The sequence below is a fragment of the Rutidosis leptorrhynchoides genome, chromosome 11 (genome assembly GCF_046630445.1).
Source record: "Rutidosis leptorrhynchoides isolate AG116_Rl617_1_P2 chromosome 11, CSIRO_AGI_Rlap_v1, whole genome shotgun sequence".
Classification (NCBI taxonomy): domain Eukaryota; kingdom Viridiplantae; phylum Streptophyta; class Magnoliopsida; order Asterales; family Asteraceae; genus Rutidosis; species Rutidosis leptorrhynchoides.
In genome coordinates, this window is record NC_092343.1 from 137,078,040 (window position 1) to 137,093,213 (window position 15,174).

The following is a 15,174-nucleotide window of genomic DNA, read 5'->3' on the forward strand; positions in this document are numbered from 1 at the left end:
AACACCCGTTGTAGTGCACAATATGACCAATACGCAACTATCGTAACATCACAAGCAACGGCTAAAACCGATAGCGCCCCAACCAAAAATGTTTCTTGAGATCCTTGTACATCTTCCCCGTTCCAGGATGTATTGAGTATCTGGTTTTATGAGCTTCTCTAAGTACCATTTCTCTCATATCTCCAAATTTTGGTACCCAAATCCTTTCAGCCCTATACTGGGTTCCGTCTTCCCGAATATTAAGATGCTTCTCCGATCCTTTGGGTATTTCATCCTTTAAATTTCCCTCTTTTAAAACTCCTTGTTGCGCCTCCTTTATTTGAGTAGTAAGGTTATTGTGAATCATTATATTCATAGATTTTACTCGAATGGGTTCTCTGTCCTTTCTGCTCAAGGCGTCGGCTACCACATTTCCCTTCACCGGGTGGTAACGAATCTCAAAGTCGTAATCATTCAACAATTCAATCCACCTACGCTGCCTCATATTCAGTTGTTTCTGATTAAATATGTGTTGAAGACTTTTGTGGTCGGTATATATAATACTTTTGACCCCATATAAGTAGTGCCTCCAAGTCTTTAATGCAAAAACAACCGCGCCTAATTCCAAATCATGCGTCGTATAATTTTGTTCGTGAATCTTCAATTGTCTAGACGCATAAGCAATTACTTTCGTTCGTTACATTAATACACAATCGAGACCTTGCTTTGAGGCATCACAATATATCACAAAATCATCATTCCCTTCAGGTAATAACAATATAGGTGCCATAGTTAACTTTTTCTTCAATAACTGAAACGCTTTCTCTTGTTCATCCTTCCATTCAAATTTCTTCCCTTTATGCGTTAATGCAGTCAAGGGTTTTGCTATTTTGGAAAAGTCTTGGATGAACCTTCTGTAGTAACCAGCTAGTCCTAAAAACTGGCTTATGTGTTTCGGAGTTTTCGGGGTTTCCCACTTTTTAACGGTTTCAATCTTTGCTGGATCCACCTGAATACCTTCTTTGTTCACTATGTGACCGAGGAATTGAACTTCTTCCAACCAAAATGCACACTTTGAAAATTTAGCGTACAGTTTTTCTTTCCTCAGCGACTCTAGCACTTTTCTCATATATTCTTCGTGCTCTTGATCATTCTTCGTGTAAATAAGTATGTCATCGATGAAAACAATGACAAACTTGTCAAGATATGGCCCGCACACTCGGTTCATGAGGTCCATGAACACAGCTGGTGCGTTAGTAAATCCAAATGGCATAACCATAAACTCGTAATGACCGTAACGTGTCCTAAAAGCAGTCTTTGGAATATCATCCTCCTTCACCCGCATTTGATGATACCCAGAACATAAATCAATCTTGATGTTAAGTTGGTCAACTCTCGATAGTCGATACACAACCTGAATGTACCATCTTTCTTCTTGACAAACAAAACAGGAGCTCCCCATGGTGATGTGCTTGGTAGAATGAAACCACGCTCTAAAAGTTCTTGTAATTGGCTCTGAAGTTCCTTCATTTCGCTAGTTGCGAGTCTGTATGGAGCACGATCTATTGGTGCAGCTCCCGGTACAAGGTCTATTTGAAATTCAACGGATCGGTGTGGAGGTAGTCCCGGTAATTCTTTCGGAAATACATCGGGAAATTCTTTTGCGACGGGAATATCATTGATGTTCTTTTCTTCGGAATTAACTTTCTCGACGTGTGCTAGCACAGCATAGCAACCTTTTCTTATTAGTTTTTGTGCCTTCAGGTTACTAATAAGATTTAACTTTGAGTTGCTCTTTTCTCCGTACACCATTAAGGGTTTTCCTTTTTCTCGTATAATGCGAATTGCATTTTTGTAACAAACGATCTCTGCCTTCACTTCTTTCAACCAGTCCATACCGATTATCACATCAAAACTCCCTAACTCTACTGGTATTAGGTCAATCTTAAATGTTTCGCTAACCATTTTAATTTATCGATTCAAACATATATTATCTGCTGAAATTAATTTACCATTTGCTAATTCGAGTAAAAATTTACTATCCAAAGGCGTCAATGGGAAATTTAATTTAGCACAAAATTCTATACTCATATAGCTTCTATCCACACCCGAATCAAATAAAACATAAGAAGATTTATCGTCAATAAGAAACGTACCCGTAACAAGCTCCGGGCCTTCATGTGCTTCTGCCGCATTAATATTGAAAACTCTTCCATGGCCCTGCCCATTAGTATTCCCTAGATTCGGGCAATTTCTAATAATATGGCCCGGTTTTCCACATTTATAACAAACAGCGTTGGTATTACTTGCTCCGACACTATTCGTTTCGACATTACTTGTTCCGGCATTATTTGCTCCCTTAGTTCTGTTAAACTTTAGTCCGTAGACCTCACACTTTATCTCACTATGACCATTTCTTTTACACCTGTTGCAAAATGTCGTGCAAAACCCCTGGTGATTTTCTTCACACCTATGACATGGCTGTTTTTGGTTTTTGTTGCCGTTGTTGTTATTGAGGTTGTTGTTGGGATTGTTATTGTTGTTGAAACGGTTGTTGTAGTTGTTGTTGTTGTTGGGATGTTTGTTGTTGTTATTGTTAGGATTGAAGTTATTGTTGCGATTATTGTTGCAGTTGTTGGGATAGTTGTTGCGATTGTGGTTGTAATTGTTATCGTTGTTGTACTGGTGACTCTTGTCATCGTTTTCCTCCCACTTCCTCTTGAGTTGTTTTGTGTTGGCTTCTTCAGCCACCTACTCTTTAATTCTTCCCTCAATCTGATTTATGAGTTTATGAGCCATTCGACTTGCCTTCTGTATAGAAGCGGGCTCGTGTGAACTTACATCTTCTTAAATCCTTACTGGTAACCCTTTTACAAATGCATCGATCTTCTCTTCTTCATCTTCGAATGCTCCCAGACACAATAGGCACAACTTTGTGAATCGTCGTTCATATGTGGTAACGTCAAACCCTTGTGTTCGTAACTCTCTAAGTTCTGCCTTGAGTTTATTGACTTCGTTTCTAGGACGGTACTGCTCGTTCATCAATTGCTTGAATGCCGACCACGGTAGTGCGTATGCAGCATTTCGTCCTACCTGTTCAAGATAGGTGTTCCACCACGTTAACGCAGTACCTGCGAAGCGTACTTAACTTTGTCCTCTTCAGTACACTTACTTATGGCAAACACCGATTTGACTTTCTCGATCCACCGTTTCAATCCAATTGGTCCTTCGGTTCCATCAAATTCCAAAGGTTTGTAGGCAGTGAATTCTTTGTAGGTGCATCCTACACGATTTCTTGAGCCGTTAGCTGCATTGCTAGATTCAGAGTTATTGTTGGTATGTAGCGCAGCCTGTACTGCGGCTATGTTTGCAGCAAGAAAGGTACGAAATTCATCTTCGCTTATATTCATGGTTTGTCGAGTCGTCGGTGCCATTTCCTTCAAAATAGCCAACTGAATCGAGTTAATCATACAGAATATTAAGAGTAGTCAATAGTATTTCGTAGCATAATATGAACTCATTTATAAAAGCTTTTTCTTCATAATAGCATTTTATAAGTTTAAATTCGGGTACTACCTACCCGTTAAGTTCATACTTAGTAGCTAATATACAATTCAACTACTACAATTCCATATGAAAAACTGATTATAATAATATATCACATATAAATATTCTTCAAACTTACAACATCGCTATATTACATATAACATGAAATATAGTACACTTTGATACAGGACAGTTTTGAAGATAAACCTAGTTAATACGCAAGTTGTTCAACAAAGGAAATAAAGACACGTAATTCATAATTCCAGAAACAAGTCATGCATTCTGGTTTTACTAAGACGACTTCCCATCCTTGGTCTTGTGGAAAATAACCGTTATGACCATTGGCTAGGCAGCATGTTGTAACGTCGTCAAAAGGACGACGGTTTCGTAATGTCCAACAGCCCCGTAATAATCTAAAAACCTTATTTCTCACCCCAACTACTGAAGCCGTCACTTGTGGGAAAGTTTTATTTAAAAGCTGCAATCCGATGTTCTTTTTCTTACTTTGGTAAGAAGCGAACATCACTAACCCGTAAGCATAACATGCTTCATTATGTTGCATGTTAGAAGCTCTTTCTAATTCACGAAATCCTATGTTGGGATATGTTGAGTCAAAATAGGTTCTTAACCCGTAGCGTAAAATCGCATTTGGGTTCCCCGCATTTAACGCTTTAAATAAAACACGGCGTAACTTACGGTCTCCCCAATGTGATATACCCCACCTATCAACGGAAAGCCTTTTATAAACTAAGGCATTTCCGGAAAGTCTTTCAAATGTTTGACAAGTTAATTTCGCCATAACTAAATGTGCTGATGAATTCTGACCGACTCTAGACAAGATTTCCTCAATCATATCCTCTGGTAGGTCTTCTAAAATATTCGGTCGTCTACCCTTAACGTCCATTTTGTTTTTATACTGTAAAATAGACAAGGATTAGATTCGTAAAAGATAATTAACAAACAATACAAGCAATTTTTATATAGAACATAAAAGTATAAGCACACTATAATACATATAATACACAACATGATTACAACCCTTTAATCTGAATCACCGGTTTCTTCTTCTTCGGACTTGGTTCGTTTTCCTTATTTTTTAGGAATATATGCTGTTCCTCTAATATGAGCCATCATTTTTTATAATGGTTTAGAAAAAACTGGTGGTTTAGAGGTTCCCGGGTCATTGTTACATTTTAGGAAATACGGATGTTGTCGATACATATAAAGTTCATCGGGGTTGGAATCGGGTTTCTCTATTTTTATACCTTTTCCCTTATTATTTTCTTTCGCTTTATTAAATTGGGCCGAGGTAATTTCTATAACATCATCGGAATCCTCATCGGAATCCGATTCATCGAAAAATTGGTAATCTTCCCAATATTTTGCTTCCTCGGCGGAAACACCATTGACCATTATTAACTTTGGTCCGTTGGTTGAGGATTTTATTTTATTTAATCGATTTACTATAGGTATCAATATTTCTTCCTCCAGAACCTCTTCTTCTTCTGGTTCCTCCTCTTCCAATTCCTCATCTTCTAGTTCCTCTTCTTCCGGTTCCTCCTCTTCCGGTTCCTCCTCCTCCGGTTCCTCTTCGGGAATTTGTGAATCTTCCCAAAATATATTCGACTCTTCATTATTATTAGGTGAATCAATGGGATTTGTAGTAGAGGTAGACATCTATTACACAATATCAAACACGTTAAGAGATTAATATATCACATAATATTTACATGTTAACAATATATAGTTTCCAACAAAAAAATATGTTAAGCAATCGTTTTTTTTTTTTTTTTTTTAAAAAAATACGGTCGAAGTCCAGACTCACTAATGCATCCTAACAAACTCGGTAAGACACATTAATGCAATTTTATGGTTCTCTAAGACCAACGCTCGGATACCAACTGAAATGTCCCGTTCATATTGATTATAAACGTTCCATATTAATTGATTTTGTCGCGAGGTTTTGACCTCTATATGAGACTTTTTTCAAAGACTGCATTCATTTTTAAAATAACCATAACCTTTATTTTATCGATAAAGGTTTAAAAAGCATTACGTAGATTATCAAATAATGATAATCTAAAATATACCGTTTACATACGACCATTACATAATGGTTTACAATAAGAACATATTACATCAAAAATAAGTTTCTTGAATGCAGTTTTTACATAATATCATACAAGCATGGACTCCAAATCTTGTCCTTATTTTAGTATGCAACAACGGAAGCTCTTAATAATCACCTGAGAATAAACATGCTTAAAACGTCAACAAAAATGTTGGTGAGTTATCAGTTTATCCTATATATTATCAAATCATAATAATAGACCACAAGATTTCATATTTCAATATACATCCCATACATAGAGATAAAATTCATTCATATGGTGAACACCTGTTAACTGACATTAACAAGATGCATTTTAGAATATCCCCTATCATTCCGAGAAATCCTTCGGACATGATAAAAACGAATTCGAAGTACTAAAGCATCCGGTACTTTGGATGGGGTTCGTTAGGCCCAATAGATCTATCTTTAGGATTCGCGTCAATTAGTAGATCGGTTTACTAATTCTTAGGTTACCAAGCAAAAGGGGCATATTCGGCTTCGATCATTCACCCATATAATGTAGTTTCAATTACTTGTGTCTATTTCGTAAAACATTTATAAAACTGCATGTATTCTCATCCCAAAATATTAGATTTTAAAAGTGGGACTATAACTCACTTTCACAGATTTTTACTTCGTCGGAAAATAAGACTTGGCCACTGGTCGATTCACGAACCTATAACAAATATGTACATATATATCAAAGTATGTTCAAAATATATTTACAACACTTTTAATACATTTTGATGTTTTAAATTTATTAAGTCAGCTGTTCTCGTTAGTAACCTACAACTAGTTGTCCCAAGTTAGATGTACAGAAAAAAATGATATATATTATCTTGAATCAATCCACGACCCAGTGTATACACGTCACAGGCTAGATCACAACTCAAAGTATATATATATTTGGAATCAACCTCAACCCTGTATAGCTAACTTCCACATTACTGCATATAGAGTGTCTATGGTTGTTCCAAATAATATATACACATGGGTCGATATGATATGTCAAAATATTTACATACGTGTCTATGGTATCCCAAGATTACATAATATATTAGAATACATATATAATACAATATAAGTTAGCTAGGATATAATTAATATAGATTTGTTACCAATTTTTACGTAGCTACAACAAGAAAAAATTATCCAATCTTGTTTTACCCATAACTTCTTCATTTTAAATCCGATTTAAGTGAATCAAATTGCTATGGTTTCATATTGAACTCTATTTTATGAATCTAAATATAAAAAGTATAGGTTTAGAGTCGAAAATATAAGTTACAAGTCATTTTTGTAAAGGTAGTCATTTCAGTCGAAAGAACGACGTCTAGATGACCATTTTAGAAAACATACTTCCACTTTGAGTTTAACCCTGATTTTTGGATATAGTTTCATGTTCATAATAAATATCATTTTCCCAGAAGAACAACTTTTAAATCAAAGTTTAACATAGTTTTTAATTAACTAACCCAAAACAGCCCGCGGTGTTACTACGACGGCGTATATCCGGTTTTACGGTATTTTTCGTGTTTTCCAGTTTTAAATCATTAAGTTAGCATATCATATAGATATATAACATATGTTTATTTGATTTTAAAAGTCAAGTTAGAAGGATTAACTTTTATTTGCGAACAAGTTTAGAATTAACTAAACTATGTTCTAGTGATTACATGTTCAAACCTTCGAATAAGATAGCATTATATGTATGAATCGAATGATGTTATGGACATCATTACTACCTCAAGTTTTCTGGATAAAGCTACTGGAAATGATAAAAATAGATCTAGCTTCAAAGGATCTTGGATGGCTTGAAAGTTCTTGAAATAGAATCATGACACGAAAACAAGTTCAAGTAAAATTTTCACTCGAAATAAGATTGTTATAGTTATAGAAGTTGAATCAAAGTTTGAATATGAGTATTACCTTGTATTAGAAAGATATCTTACTGTAAATAAGAAAGATTTCTTGAGGTTGGATGATCACTCTACAAGATTGGAAGTAAGCTAGCAAACTTGGAAGTATTCTTGATTTTATGAAACTAGAACTTGTAGAATTTATGAAGAACACTTAGAACTTGAAGATAGAACTTGAGAGAGATCAATTAGATGAATAAAATTGAAGAATGAAAGTGTTTATAGGTGTTTTTGGTCGTTGGTATATGGATTAGATATAAAGGATATGTAATTTTGTTTTCATGTAAATAAGTCATGAATGATTACTCATATTTTTGTAATTTTATGAGATATTTCATGCTAGTTGTCAAATGATGGTTCCCACATGTGTTAGGTGACTCACATGGGCTGCTAAGAGCTGATCATTGGAGTGTATATACCAATAGTACATACATCTAAAAGCTGTGTATTGTACGAGTACGAATACGGGTGCATACGAGTAGAATTGTTGATGAAACTGAACGAGGATGTAATTGTAAGCATTTTTTTTTAACTAGAAGTATTTTGATAAGTGTCTTGAAGTCTTTAAAAAGTGTATGAATACATATTAAAACACTACATGTATATACATTTTAACTGAGTCGTTAAGTCATCGTTAGTCGTTACATGTAAGTGTTGTTTTGAAACCTTTAGGTTAACGATCTTGTTAAATGTTGTTAACCCATTGTTTATTAAATCAAATGAGATGTTAAATTATTACATTATCATGATATCATGATGTATTAATATATCTTAATATGATATATATACATTAAATGTCGTTACAACAATAATCGTTACATATATGTCTCGTTTCAAAATCATTAAGTTAGTAGTCTTGTTTTTACATATGTAGTTCATTGTTAATATACTTAATGATATGTTACTTATCATAATATCATGTTAACTATATATATGTCCATATATATGTCATCATATAGTTTTTACAAGTTTTAACGTTCGTGAATCACCGGTCAACTTGGGTGGTCAATTGTCTATATGAAACCTATTTCAATTAATCAAGTCTTAACAAGTTTGATTGCTTAACATGTTGGAAACACTTAATCATGTAAGTATAAATTTCATTTAATATATATAAACATGGAAAAGTTCGGGTCACTACAGGCATGGCCGTTGGGGTGTATTGAACTCGAATTGGAATTAGCAGATGATAATGATCCCTCTCGCTCTTGAGTTGTGCCCATTGAATTTTGCATGGTACGCTCTTACTCTTGTTACAATGCACTTTTAGGAAGAGTTACTTTGCAGAAGTTTAGCGCGGTGCCTTCAACAGTTCATGGTATGATAAAATTTCCTACCAAGCAAGGAATAGCAATCATCCGGACAGAGTCTGAAAGGGCGCTTTGTGCATCCATCACGCCACCAAAATTGCTTCCTACCATTGATGAACAAATGTGAAGCTGCACTATTATTGTCAATCCAAAGCACCCAGACAAGCGAATTCAGATTGGGGGCAACTTATCCAACGACGTCAAAGTCAAGTTGCGGAATATGCTGATAACCAATATGGTTGTTTTTGCATGGAGTGAATAGGACATGACGGGAGTACCTCACGAAATAGCAGAGCACAAGTTATATGCTAGCCCAAGTTTAACTCCGGTGCGATAAAAGAAAAGGCCTATGGCCCCAGAAAGAAGAGAATGGCAGCGAATGGAGGTGGAAAAGCTAGTGAATGCGAACATACTTAGGGAGGTGCACTATCAAACTTGGGTAGCAAATCCCATCTTACTCAAAAAGGCTGATGGTTCATGACGCACGTGCGTTGATTTCAAGGATATTAACAAAGCGTGTCCCAAAGACAACTATCCTCTTCCGAAGATAGATTGGAAAGTTGAATCATTATCTGGGTCCAGATTTAAATGTTTCTTGGATGTGTACAAGGGGTACCATTAGATTCAGATGGCGAAGAGGACAAGACCGCGTTCCATACAGATCAAGGGATCTATTGTTACACAAAAATGCCCTTTGGACTGAAAAACGCGGGCCCAACCTATCAGCGAGTGGTCGATGCTGCGTTTAAAGACTAAATCGGTAGGAACCTTGAAGCTTATGTTGACAATTTGGTTATCAAAAGAAATACGGAAGTGCAACTGCTGGATGACATACTTGAAACGTTCAAATCCCTGCGCAAAATCAACATGAAGCTTAAGTTCACAAAGTGTAGTTTTAGGGAAGAAGTGGGAAAATTCCTGGGGCACATAGTAACCCCAAGAGGAATTCGTGCAAATCCTAATAAAATTGAAGCGGTGGAACAGATGCAGTCACCAAAATCCAGAAAAGATGCACTAACATGCTTCTTGTTAAAAGAAGCAGAGAGGTCTTTGCCATTCTTCCATACTTTAAAGAACTTATTGAAAAAGTCAGACTTCAAGTGGACAGAGGAGGCCGAGAAAGCTTTTCTAGAAATGAAGGCGCTTTTGAAAGAATTGCCTACTTTAACCGCGCCAGAGGTAGGAGAAACATTAATGCTGTATCTTACGACTTCGAAAGAAGCCATAAGCTCTGTTCTTGTCACAGATATGGGGCAGGTATGTATCATGCTTTGTTTATTTTTTATAAGCATAGAAAGTTATATGTTTATGTGTATGTGCAACCCATTCTCTAAAACGCGGGTACAGATGCATGTATACTTTGTCAGTAAGGCGCTTAGTGGTAGTGAGGTTAATTAAACTACAATGGAAAAGCTGGTATACGCGCTTGTGCACACAGCTCGTAGGTTGCGTCGATATTTCCAAGCGCATCCTATAATGGTATTGACTGACCAACCAATAAGACAGGTACAGGTCGCGGAACGAGCTACCTATGTATAACTCAATCTTATAAGTCACTTTTAGCCTGCATGGATTAGATGCGACATACTGACAATGATTGTATCATCACAGGTGCTGTACAAACCTGACGTTTCGGGGCGATTGGCTAAATTAGGCATAGAATTGGGGGAGCACGAAATAAACTTCTCTCCGTGAACAGCTGCCAAAGGATAGATATTGGCAGATTACTTGGCTGAAACTACAGTCGAGATAGAAGCGTCAAAGGAGAGTATCACAACCGAACCACTGGAAAGTCAACCTTGGGAATTGTATGGGTGGCTGCTCTAGCCTTTGATCACTTGCGCATAAATGTATGGGTGGAATAACTAACGCAAAAATCTATTGATGAGAAATCCACCGTCGCGCCTATCGAGGAGGAAAGCCCAAACTGGATGACACCCATAACTAAGTTTTTAATAGAAGGAATGCTCCCTACAGACGAAAAGGAAGCGAGAAAGGTACGCATGAAAGCGCCCATGTACACTTTGGTGGATGGAGCTCTTTACAGAAAGTCGTTCCTTGGGCCAAGCATGCTATGTATTGGTCCAAATCAAGCGTAAGAAGTGCTCAGAGAGATTCATGAAGGGTATTGCGCTCTGCACTCCGGCTATAGTAGCCGCAAAGGTTATGCGCATTGGGTATTACTGGCCCACCATTCACGAAGATGCATCTGAGGTCGTGAGAACATGTCAATCATGTCAACAGCACGTGCCCATCAGCAGAGCACCGCAACATCCTATGATACTAATAGGGTGGCTTGGCCATTCTGCAAATGGTCCATCGACATTGTCGGCCCTATTACCGCGTGCTCAGGTACGCGTGGAATAATTTATATGAATAATACTTTGCTAACTATGCGCTTTCATAGTATTAATGCAATAATTGTTTACTCAGGGGGAATCAAATTCTTAGTGGTAGCAATTGATTACTTCACTAAATGGGTGGAGGCGAAGGCATTAGTAACAATTACTAGCAGGAGCATTCGCAACTTCTTTTGGGAAGATATTGTGTGCAGGTTTGGTATTCCCAATGAAATCGTCAACAATAATGGAACCCAGTTAGAAGGAGAACCATTCCGGTCCTGGTGCCAAGACCTGAATATTAAGCAATCTTTCACATCGGTCGCACACCCAGGCAAATGGGTAATGTGAAGTAACAAAACTGGGATATTGTAAAGGGGATAAAGGTATGCTTGGGCTTATATGGAAATTAATGGGTCGATGAACTCCCAAGTGTATTATGGGCGCATCGAACTACTCATAAGAATAGCACAGGTAAAACTACTTTCAGCTTAGTTTATGGGACTGAAGCTATTATCCCTGCGGAAATATTGGTGCCCAGGAAGAGAGTTCAAAGCTATGATGAGTCAAGCAATGGTGAAGGCTTGCGCGCTAACATAGACATGCTAGAGGAGCGCAGAGAAATTGTAGCTATACGAGAAGCCATGAACAAGCAGAAAATCTCCAAGTATTATGATAAGCGCGTCAAGCCATTGTTATTTATAGTGGGAGAGTATGTGTGGCGCAATAATGAGGCAAGCCGAGCAGAGGATATTGGAAAGCTTGGGCCTAATTGGGAATGCCCCTATGAAATAATTGGCACAAGTGCTACAAGATCTTATATCCTAGCTGAAGTAACTGGAAGACGAGTACCTCGTACTTGGCATGCAACCAATCTGAAAAGATGCTATATATAATTGTCAGGCTGCAACACACGGGATTTATCAACCCGCACTTTGAGCACTTACATTTTCCAGTATACTTAAAATGTTGCTTTATTTCCAAAGACAATTAGTATTTCTTTTTGGTTTAATGGTTTGTCATTTGGTTATGACTTTTAGATTTTATTTATTTTGTCATTAATAAATTTAATTTTTGTATGGAAACATTTGGTTATGTTTCAACGCACATTTTGATAGCAGTTACGTCCATCCTGCCTTTTAAGGGTTGATCTCTAGCTCCCGCGTGGCAGAAGCCTATTTGGTTACAAGGCTAGATTTTAGGGTGGGTAATAGGCTTTGGTTTTTCTAGACCAACACACTCTCGCAGACTAGAATACTACAAGTCATGACTATAAATGACAAGCATTGGGGTTGCTTGCTCACTAACGTAAGTGTTGGGTCACTTGGAAGACTCTAAGTACTTTACTTAGTAATGAAATGAAAAGCACTTGCTATGTCCACAATAGTTGGTTAGCATTATTAAACTTTGATAATAAACAAAGTATACATTTGTTTGTATGCATCACAACTACAATATTTGATAAGAGTAATGAAGACTTGAAACAATAAAGTTAGCAAAAGAAATTTCATTAATGTTGCAATAGTACCAAAAGAAAACATTAAAAAGTACTAAGGGCACGCAGGCCCAATATGTAAAATATGGCACACAGGCCTAAGCTTTAATGATTTGCACGCAGGACCAAAAATAAAAAAGAAAGAAAGAAAGGAAAATCTAAACTACCTGGCATTATTTGGAACACTGCCCTACACTAATGGGAATGATCCTTCAAAGTTTGACCTATATGTGGTCTTGTACTGAAAGGCGGGGAGCACATCCTTATTACAGGTAGCACCTATAACCGAGCATGCTCCCTGCAGATGTACCCCCCAAAGTGCAGGCGTACAGGGCTGAAGATGTTATATGCCTATGGCTCACCTATACACCTGTCACTTCAAAAAACTACTATGCGCCTCACAAAGCACGCCATAGCAGTGCCCGAGCCCTCTGGCTCACCTCCTTACATCACGAGCTCTAATAAATCCTGCACTGAGGTCGCATGGTTAACACTTTCTTGAATCAAGGATTGAATTTAAATGTTCTCCATCACACGACTGGACTCGAGTGCCTTGGCTAAAGAATCACTCTCAAGCTAATCAGCAACAACTTTGGGCAAATCTGTTGGAACCTCTATGTTGTCTGAAATGAGCTTCCAAAAGTTTACCCGCTCCAATGCTTTGATGGCCCTGATTGCGTCTGAGTAAATTTTGCCAACGGTGGAAAAGCTGAGAACCTTTGATGCAATTTGCGAAAGAGCAGCTTTCAGTGCGGCGAAGTTGTTTAACGTTGAATCACGACCAGCGGCCACCCGATCAAGGTGCGCGGAGATGTCCTGTTTTTCAAAGGTTAAAAAATCAAGGTTGGAATTAGCAGTAGCAATTTCCTCCTTGAGCAAATTTTTTTCCTCTACCAGATCAGCTTGTGCATTTAGAAGCTCAACCTTTTCCTTCTTTAACACTTCAACAGTGGCCTCCACTGTTTTCAATGCTTCATCGGCAACTTTAAGCTTCGACTCTAGGGCAATCAACCTCATCTATAACTGCCCAGATAGATTCACCTCTGCCTTATGAGAACGCTCACTTTTTAAACGATCACAATCCCTTACCCATGTCAGAAACGATAGCTGTGTATCAAAGCATGCCTTTTGATCTGGCGTCATCTTCTTTAACTCACGCCTTATGTCAGCATGAGCACATCCTTGCATATACATGTGCTGTTCTGATGCAGCATGCTTCAAAACATTTAGAATCGCTTCCAAGTTATCAATGCGAATGGGTGCATAAGGGTTGTTGTTCAGTTTGGGACCTGAGACAGAAGTAATCGAGGGACCAGTAGTAGGAGGAGTTGCAGGATTGGTTGGAAAGGGCGTAATAATAGCAATTTGGACTGGATTAGAACATGTTGCGGGCATCCAGGTAGTTGATTCAAGGGGCGCAGATGTTGCTGAGGGCGCAGGTGTGGGCATGGGCGCATTGATGGCAGGCTGGACAAGAGTCACTATTGGGGCTGCATCTTCCTCAAGGTTCACAACTGGAAATACAGAAACGTATATGTTAGTTTCTAAACAAGCAATGAAGGTATGATATAATGAAATCTGTACGCTATACAATGTTATACCTTAGGAGGATGGGGCATCGGACTTCTTCTTCTTCACTGGAGGATTTAAACGCACGGAGCTTCTGCGCTTGAGTGGCTATTCATCTTCCTCAACCAGAGCGTTTAAATCATCTACGACATTGACTGGAACATCTTCATTAGCAACTTCCTTTTTCATAGAATAACCCTTCAAACTTTCTTCAACCATAACCTGGTAAAGATTTATCTCTGCAAACAATGACATACGATGGTTAGCATACTCTCTATCTAAAGGTAAATGATGCGTAATTATTTCAAAGATAAAATTATGCCCCTTTCGTTAAGCAAAATGACTAGACGGAATCCACTGTATTTCCAGTAGGAAGAGATTCCGGCCAAGTAAAGAACTTCGTTTGGGTAAACCCGAATGCTTAGTTTCTTACCGGGATAGAGGTTAAACTGTTCCTGTTCCAGCGGTGTCATTGAGGGGGGGGGAGGCAATTTAAAGCAGTGTTAGCACCAGAATGCCATTGAAGAAAGTTAGCGAATTGTTGAGGAACGAATTTGTTATCGACATAGTAAAAAGAATCTATCTAGGAGGTATTTAAACCCTTCTTCAAACCAGATGTAAAAGCTGCCCGATCGGTGAAACTGTACCAATCGTGCTCATTAACTTGGTAACGGAAAATGTTTTTGAAGATGTTAATCGACAGTTCCTGGTTGTTCGCCCTACACCACATCTCAAATAACGATAGACGAGCAGCAGTATAGGGATGTAATTGCCCCAGACCAATGTTATACGATGACAAAACCGCCATGAAAAAGTTAGTCGAAGGAATGCGAGTGTTTCTGACTTCTAGGGTTACATCGTAGACTCCAACCATGTTGGTTGGGGGTTTATGGGCTCGTTGATT

General features: G+C 37.9%; 1 protein-coding gene across 1 annotated transcript; it reads left to right on the forward strand.

Moving 5' to 3' along the window:
* Nucleotides 1-9,734: 9,734 nt before the first annotated feature.
* On the forward strand, nucleotides 9,735-10,265 carry LOC139874994 (uncharacterized mitochondrial protein AtMg00860-like). The gene is made up of 2 exons (XM_071862381.1): nucleotides 9,735-10,124; nucleotides 10,215-10,265. Exons 1-2 carry the CDS (start codon nucleotides 9,735-9,737, stop codon nucleotides 10,263-10,265), a joined length of 441 nt encoding a protein of 146 aa, XP_071718482.1.
* Nucleotides 10,266-15,174: the final 4,909 nt, after the last annotated feature.